Source organism: Epinephelus lanceolatus, chromosome 11 (genome assembly GCF_041903045.1).
Source record: "Epinephelus lanceolatus isolate andai-2023 chromosome 11, ASM4190304v1, whole genome shotgun sequence".
NCBI lineage: Eukaryota > Metazoa > Chordata > Actinopteri > Perciformes > Serranidae > Epinephelus > Epinephelus lanceolatus.
Window position 1 is genome coordinate 33,539,735 of NC_135744.1, and position 8,326 is coordinate 33,548,060.

At 42.0% G+C, this 8,326-nt stretch overlaps 1 protein-coding gene across 1 annotated transcript; it reads left to right on the plus strand.

The window, feature by feature from the left end:
* Nucleotides 1–263: 263 nt before the first annotated feature.
* On the plus strand, nucleotides 264–2,752 carry msx2b (muscle segment homeobox 2b). Its single transcript, XM_033638115.2, has 2 exons — nucleotides 264–785; nucleotides 1,339–2,752. Exons 1-2 carry the CDS (start codon nucleotides 383–385, stop codon nucleotides 1,791–1,793), a joined length of 858 nt encoding a protein of 285 aa, XP_033494006.1. The 5' UTR covers nucleotides 264–382; the 3' UTR covers nucleotides 1,794–2,752.
* Nucleotides 2,753–8,326: the final 5,574 nt, after the last annotated feature.

The window sequence follows — 8,326 nt, forward strand, 5'->3', positions numbered from 1 at the left end:
CCTGCATAGGAAGTGAAGTGTTGCCTTTAAGTACTCAGCATATCCCTCTCAGAACGTGAAGTGACACTGAAGTGGATTGGTCACATAATAACAATAATAATAATACAAAAAAATAAATAATGTTTTTTAAGGTCTGTTTCACTGCACTGCTCAAAACAAAACAAAACACTTGCAGTCTCCCACAGTCCCTGAATGCAGCATCTGCGCACCCATAAACATTCCGGGCTGCACTGATTGGTCAAAGTTGAGCCGTGTCAACGTCATGCGTCTACTTACTCCCACATACTCCTTGACAGCTCCACAACACAGCGCTCGCCGGAGCGGGTCTCACCTGGCCGCCCTTTGACTGTTCCGCGCGGAGTTCACCTGTTTATTTTTTTGAATGAGACCCGGAGGAGACATGGCTTCTCAGGAGACATTTAACGACTCGGGGAGCAGCTCGTCCGAGGAGGACAGCAGCCGTGCGGACTTGGCAGATGTGACGGCGGAGGAGAAGACATCTCCGGTGGTGCGTCGGCATCATCATCCTTTCAGCGTGGAGGCGCTCATGTCCGGGAGGAAGACGGGCGGCCGCGGCGGAGAGTCCATCCGCTGTAAACCCGAGGGAGGCTCCGTGGTGGCGTCTCCTGCAGGTTTAAACTCCCTGTATCTGTACCGAGAGACGTGTAGTCCTCCCGGGGGAAGCCGAAAGGCTCTGTCTGCATCGCCGGTAAAATCCGAGGCTTCAGAGTCAGAGGAGTGCGCACCATGGGTCACCAACAGCGCGTATGGCACACAGCCGCCGCGTAAGTTTCTCCTACATGATGAAGCACTCTCAAACTTCTGTGATTTTCTATGTTTCTTTTTCGCTAAATGTTATCCTGCAGCCGACAAAACTTTGAGTTACTTTAAAGTTTGAACAAATAGCCTACATTTGGCAGTCTAGTGGACGAACTTCCTTTCTCAGCATTTTTTGCAGTTTATTGGTAAATGATTCTCTACAAGAGGTGCTTTAAAGATTTCTCATGTTGGATAGCGGTGTTTAAAGAAAGGCTGGAAGCTGTGCAAAGTGAGGCAACTACTCTCAATCACTCAGTATATTTGGGGTTAATGTGTGAGGAAGTACTTTGACACATCCAAATATGTGGCATACCCAGAAAGTATGGCCTCAAAGATGAAAATGTGTCCTGATATCCAAATTTCAGCTTGAAGTTTAATAAATTCAGCTATTTTTGTTAAAGAACAGCCAACTGATCAGTATGTTCTACACTCAAAATCCACAATAAATCAGTGGACTTTTCTAAAAGTCAATTGAATTCAACTTATTCTCAGTTTTTAAATCTTTGTCTCTTCTCATAGGTCACGTCAGTCCTGGCTGTCCACTGAGGAAACACAAGACCAACCGAAAGCCCCGCACTCCCTTCACCACGTCTCAGCTCCTGGCCCTGGAGAGGAAGTTCAGACAAAAGCAGTACCTGTCCATCGCAGAGCGGGCCGAGTTCTCCTCCTCTTTGACCCTGACGGAGACCCAGGTGAAGATCTGGTTCCAGAACCGCCGCGCAAAAGCCAAGAGGCTCCAGGAGGCCGAGCTGGAGAAACTCAAAATGGCTGCAGACGCCAAGACGGCTGCGGTGGCGGCTGCGGCCGCAGGAGGTTTACACCCTGGCTTTACGTTACCGCTGTCGCTGGGCGCCATGTCACTGTACGGACAGTCGTACTCTGCCTATCACCACCACCACAGACCCATACTGCCCATCTCACCTTTAGGACTGTACGCTGCTCCTCTGGGCTACAGCATGTACCACTTATCATAAACATGGAAATATCACTGACTTTGGTGACGTGTTCCAAAGGATTCCCAAAAATGGACACAGAGGACGTGTGGCTGACATTTAGAGAATCAATGTTTATAATATATCAACTGCACAAGGAGTGTTTGAATCAACTTCCCAAGCTCTTCAAGTCAAATAAGAATCTATTTTTTCCAACAGCAAGGATAAAAAAAAAACCTTAAATGTCTTCTTGCCCCTTTGGACTGCTTGTTTACATGACCTATCTATATGAGGAGGGGCGTTACTGTCCAGCTGTTTATACTCTTCACATGTTTACTTTTGCAATAATTGAGCTGGGCGAAGACTTGCACTGGGCACAATAATACAGTTAAACTTTTCACTTAAGCCTTTCTCTTCATTCAGTACAGTGCCTTGTGTTGGAAAGGGCCTTAAAGACGAGACACTTTGTACGCTTGTGTGGATGACGAGTGTTACAGCAACTCAGGCCAAATAAAACATATCAGTGAAGCATTCATTACTTCCACGAACTGCTCTCCTTTTCATTTCCAAAAAGACAAAGTCAGGTTTGTGTGCTCTTCAACACAAGACGGTTTTCTGTTCAGACTTCTTTTCATCTTTTATCTCTCTAGCAATAAAGATAAACATGTTCATCACTCCATTTCCTCACCACACAACTATAAAGCAAAGACATATTTATTCTCTCTGACATATAAATTTCCTGGAAATGTATGAATGCCTCATGTTATCTATTTATGTGAGAATATGGTACAAAAGTTCTGACCAAAAGTGTATTTATATTGTTCTTCCTGAACGTCCCTTTGAAAGGGCTTATATTGTGCTATGCAGTTTATATATTTTTTTTTTGTCCACCGATGTTTTATCAGTCGAATGAACAAATCAATTAAAGCTTTTCGGACTGTTTCTTTTAAATAAATGACATTTAATTTTATGTGTAGAAAATAAAATGAGCAATATGTAAACATGTGCAGCTACGTTTACTTAAGACATTTAAAAAAAGAACATTTTTTTAGTGGTTAACCAGTGAAACCAGCTGTGTTATGCATTTTTTGCAGATACAGCTTCTGTGTGTGTGTGTGTGTGTGTGTGTGTGTGTTTCCCATCTGTGCTTCAGACAGTGGTCAGTTCAGGACAATAATTGACAAACCATAAATGCTACCCATAAATTAAGCCACTTCACAGATAGTTCCCGTTATAACTGGGCTGCCTTTAATCACTCTGGTCAAACTTCTTTTTTTTTTTTTGTTAGGCGTAGATACACTTTTATAATGATGTTTTGTTTGTTGTCTCTCTGGTAATCATTAGCTGTATTTATGACCATCACAGAGTTATTCAAGTTTCATAACAGTAGCGTGAGAATGCACAACAGCACTTATCTACATAATAGGAGGATGGTACTTAGGGATTAACAACCTGAAACTATTGTCTGTAATTTCACCTTCTGCCAAATCATTTTATTTCAGCTGGAAAAAATCCAGAACTTTTTTTTTTTTTAATTTGCTTGTGGCAGAGGCGTCGATCGGGAAAATTATATGTATTTAATATTATCTTACTTAAACAGTAACAACTCATTTGCTGCTGCTCTTCTCCTCATCAGCATCATGTTCTTCCTGCCTCATTAAATCTAATATTAATGACCTCTGTTGACTGAGGTTTGAATCAGCCAGATTCCACCAGACTTCCCCAGTTTAGTGGCCGTTTTAACAGAGCCGCAGGGTGAGTTTGGTGGCTGCTAAAAGGTGCCTGTGCTTTGTTGCAATTACAGGAGCAGCTTACAACTTCCGTGTGACTTTGATGTAATGAGGAAATTGTTTATAGGCAGCAGCGCATTTACGAGGTTCCCCTTTAATCACAACAAGGCAGGGGGAACTGGCAGGCAAAGCGAGTGGCTTACACAGGCAAGCAATCAGCCTAATGAAGTGCAGATTGGCAGCGGTGGCTCTGAGTCTCTTGTGAAACATCGAGTTTGTGCTACTTACTGAAGGGGTGTTGTGTTTCAGTGGTGGGGGAACTCAGTAAATGCTCTTGTCTTCTCGTCTTGATGGCTGTTGCTGTGGGGATCTGTTTTTGTCATTGTTAGTTGCTGGTCGTCTGACAGTGATTGGGCCTCTTAGTGGTTTTGTATGTTACTTGAAGACAACATGTGACTGAGCCCGTCTCTGTCTGCGAGTCATGTGCTTGTCTCCTACCTCCTCTTGTGGCTGTTTGTGATATAGCATCACAGGGCAAACTACATCTTTGACAACCCTCAGTGATTGTGTGAAGTGCAATGCAAGAAAAAGTGATTTGAGTTTTCAGGCTGATAACAGACAGAAAAATAAAGTGATTAGCTAATGAAAGACTTTAAACTGTGATAGAGAGCTGTTCATATTAGAAAAGGGAAAATCAATTTTTAATGTGCTCTATTCATGCTCACATGCAGGCACTATGAGGCAAAGGAACACAAAAATAAATACACACACATATATATAGATATATTTACATAGTTGTGCATAGGGTTCTATGTATTGTGAGTTTCCACCTGGTTGTTGGTTGCATTCACATGTGATTTCTATTCACCTACTATTCAGCCTCAGATAGGACAGGACATTAGTAGGCTACCTGCAGATGTTTATGTGTTTAATAGGTATATATAAATAGTGTAGCATCCCACAATTGTTTAGTCTCATGGCCAGTGGTGCAGTGCAGAGTATTTGCAGGTATATGAGCAGAACATCAGCATGAGGCTCTTGATACTGCCCAGGGAAGCACCTGCCTTTTAGAATAGATTGAGCGTATCAAAAATATCTATCTACTTTGCATTGAAGAGCCTATTTTGTACTTTTCTGACCCATCTGGAGAGCTTTTTTGGGGGGCATTTTTTTGGCCTTTAATTGATAGGGGCTTGAATTGAAGGGGGAAGGTAGAGAGAGCAAATGACATGCAGCAAAGGGCCACAGGCTGGAGTCGAACCCGGGCCGCTGTGGCAACAGCCTTGTACATGGGGCGCCTGCCCTAGCCACTAAGCCACTGACGCCCCATGGAGAGCTTTTGTATTCCGTATTTTCTGTGTTGATTCCTCCCCCGTAACATATGACACCCATGATAATGCAAAAGTAATTGAAGGGTCACTTTTGGTGTGTTGCTCTGTGAAATTCTGATCATGTATAATAAATGTAACATATAAGCAGCCTTCAGGGGAGCCGGGGAAGAATCCCTGAGATGGGGCTGCAACTCTGAATCAGGAAGATACTCCTAAAATGTACTGATCATTGTGGGATCACACCGACCATCTTTGTTGCAGGACTCTCTCTGTTAAGCCACCATAGTTTTTTTTTTTTTTTAGAAAAATGTGCTGTAGGAGGCATTCCTCAGGAGTGATAGTCAAGCCGGACTCTCCTCATCTCTTTCAAACACACATCGACATACCCTTGTAACATCTCGACTACACAAATAGACAAATAGAGTTCAGCTCACCACCAACAGGAAGAGGAAGAGGAAGAAGAAGAAGAAGAAGAAGAAGAAGAAGATATGTAATCTAATTTTTTCACTCTGTTGTCATACACACAGACCCAAAATACACACACATGCACAAACAGGACCTATGTGTGCATTAAATGTAGAGGTGTCAGAGTGAGGGGGCTGACTTGGACAGGCACCCCCAGCTGTTATGGTTCAGTACCCTGCTAAAGGGTACCTCGGCAGTGCCCAGGAGGCGAACTGGCACCTCTCCAGCTACCAGTCCATGCTCCATACTTGGTCCATAGGGGGACTTGAACAGGTGACCCTCCGGTTCCCGACCCAAGCCCCTACTGCAAGAAAGAACCATCACGTGTAATACCATCATTGTGCAGATGCATTAGCTTAACAGTTCTGCATATGTGAGAAATATAAATGTGTATTTCACTGCACAGTCTCGATTAATGATCTGATATAATGTCTTCGCTCTTTTTCAGAACACATCATTAGCGTTTGTTGTATCATTTTGATGTTTTGCATTTCAGTCTTATGTCATGTGTTACATATTTACTTCACTGTAATTTAGCATTAGCCAACTCCACAGTCTGCATCTTTAAAAGCAGGTGCAGTCGACTAGAATTATGGATTAGCGCACATGAGCAGCAAACATCATAGACGCCTTTACTGAAACATGCATCACTCCGAGAATAATTGATTTGTTCATGCATGCTGGAATTAGTGAGTTTAAACCAATACATGTTTGTCAAAAGTCGATAGCAGTCAACGGGGATATGCAAGGCTCAATTCTGTATCAATTCTCCATTTTTGCAGACTTCACGGTTTGCAGCATGCATGTCAAAATGTGCTCACCCTTCTAAAATGGATGCTGTTTAATTCAAGTCTGTAGCGTTAAATATAATTAGGCCTGTCATGATAACTGCTTTTGTTGGACGATATATTGTCCCGGAAATAATGCAATAAACGACATTATTGCCATCTTCAGACTATCTTATGACAATGATACAATGACAGTAAAATAGCATAATATAAGAACACCCTTTCAATGAGCAAAAACAGCTAATTCTTAGGAGTATTCAGACATTGGAATAGGAATGGGAAAAAATCTAAATGGATAAAACTCAGCATAGTTTTATTTCTTATTTTTATTTATTTAAATTGGGTTCAGGAGTTGTGAAAAAAAGCTGTGGCGCTGCGTCCAAGTCTTGCAATGTTTGAGAACACCCAACTGTTTATTCAAGCACCGTGCTGGCTGAAATATTGGTGATACTCTTATGTAAACAAACACACATGTTAACTCAAGGTCAATATTGTATGAGCTCAATCTTTATTTCTGACCGTGATAATACGATAATGTAATTATAGAGACAGGCCTATACTGCACGTTTGGTCTAAACCGCACATCTAAAGATGGTGTCTGTTTATAGAATAATTGTACAATGAGAAATATTAAGATTGAGGCAGAATATGGCTTTGATTGGAGCACAAATATAGTTAAAATACACACACATAAAGAGAGGAGATGATTTACCAGACTGATGCTTAGTCTAAAAAAAGCCCATCTTTCGGTTTGTTTATGAGAAGTCACTTCAGAAGTGTTCTAAATGATTTATTCAACAGCGTCAACACAGAGAACATTGACAGACACACTAATGAGGCTTATAAACAAGAGGGATCTACACTTTAACAGTGTATTAAATGCTTCTCAGTCATGGTCATGCTTAAATTTATAGCTCAGCTTTTGTAAAATCAAACCTAAAAGAAGCTTCTGGCAGCACTGGTAAACAGACATTTATATCACTTACAATTTTGCTTTGACGCCATGAAAAAGCCCTTGATACAGATTTGATGCTCGCTGTTCTGAAACAGCCAAGGCCTCTCAACTAATCGTTAATGCACTTGGTGAGGACGCTCAGAGACTGATGATGATTTCTATGTTTGATTGGTTTTGAATGAATGTCCTCACATAAAACATTTAGTGGCTGTAGTAAAGTGGTTAAGACTGTCTTATCATTCATAACCACACTGTTTGTGGTGTCAGTAATGGGGAGAAATACACAAGACGCTGAGGACATTGTCTCGCCTACAGTGCTGTGTTCTAATACACAAATAGCCTACTAAGACAAGTCTTGCTGTGTTTAAATACTTAAAGCCATAAACTATGAATAGATAGGAAATAAGCACGCTCTCTTGCTGGAGGACCTACACACATCTGTGGGCTGAACAGAGATGTGCTGTGCGAACATTATCATGTGGCTAATAAACTGCTTTTGTAGCTGAAGGAAGTCATCGTAAGATAAAGTTATATCTGGCAATACTCCCATACAGGGGCAGAGGCATTTTTCTTTTTTACTACTCCTGTGACACTATCCCTATCACTCACAGTCGCTATCTTTCTCAGCTCAGCTGCTTGTTCCACCAGTGAAGACTGGCCTCTGGTGGCGTGAGTGTGCACTACAACACATCGTCTCAATACAGCATCTCCGTTTCAGTTGATTAGGAAGAGGAGTGTCTGCATTTATGATGGTATTTAGTTGTTTGAAACACCTAGATGGTGCAACTTGGACACATCCAGGGTCATAGGGTGTTTTGGGTCTTTGATTATCAGACACCCTCACCCGGGCAACCAGTCCTCGCAGCACGTTACACCATGGATCTGCCCTCTTGATCCACAGCCAACTGAATATCATAACGACAGGGTTTTTAGATAGCCTGGTATACTGTAATACCTTGATACTGCCCAAGCCTAAAGTTGGTAAAAAATTGAATTATTGTTTCAAAAAGAAGGCCAAATAGTCAAATAGTGTCAACAGAAATCAGTGACAAAACTACTACAATGAATGCTGCAAATACATGCAAAGACAAACAATGTGTGAGAGACATAGTGGCATTTTCTATTGGTGCAATGAATCCAACAAATACACCGTAACTTCACGGTCTCTACTGACTGCAAAGGAGAAAAACAGGGGAGCTGGAGAAGGATTCAGAAGTTTGAAGACACATGAGATGGAAGTTAAGCGGGGGTCACAGTCTCAGTTCATTTAGCCACCCAAAGCTTGTCGCAGAAGGCTCAGGGTCAG

Coding starts and splice junctions, on each gene's coding strand:
- msx2b (XM_033638115.2), top strand. CDS start 383: ATGAGACCCGGAGGAGACATGGCTTCTCAGGAGACATTTAACGACTCG. Junction 786..1,338: donor GTATGGCACACAGCCGCCGC/GTAAGTTTCTCC, acceptor CTCTTCTCATAG/GTCACGTCAGTCCTGGCTGT.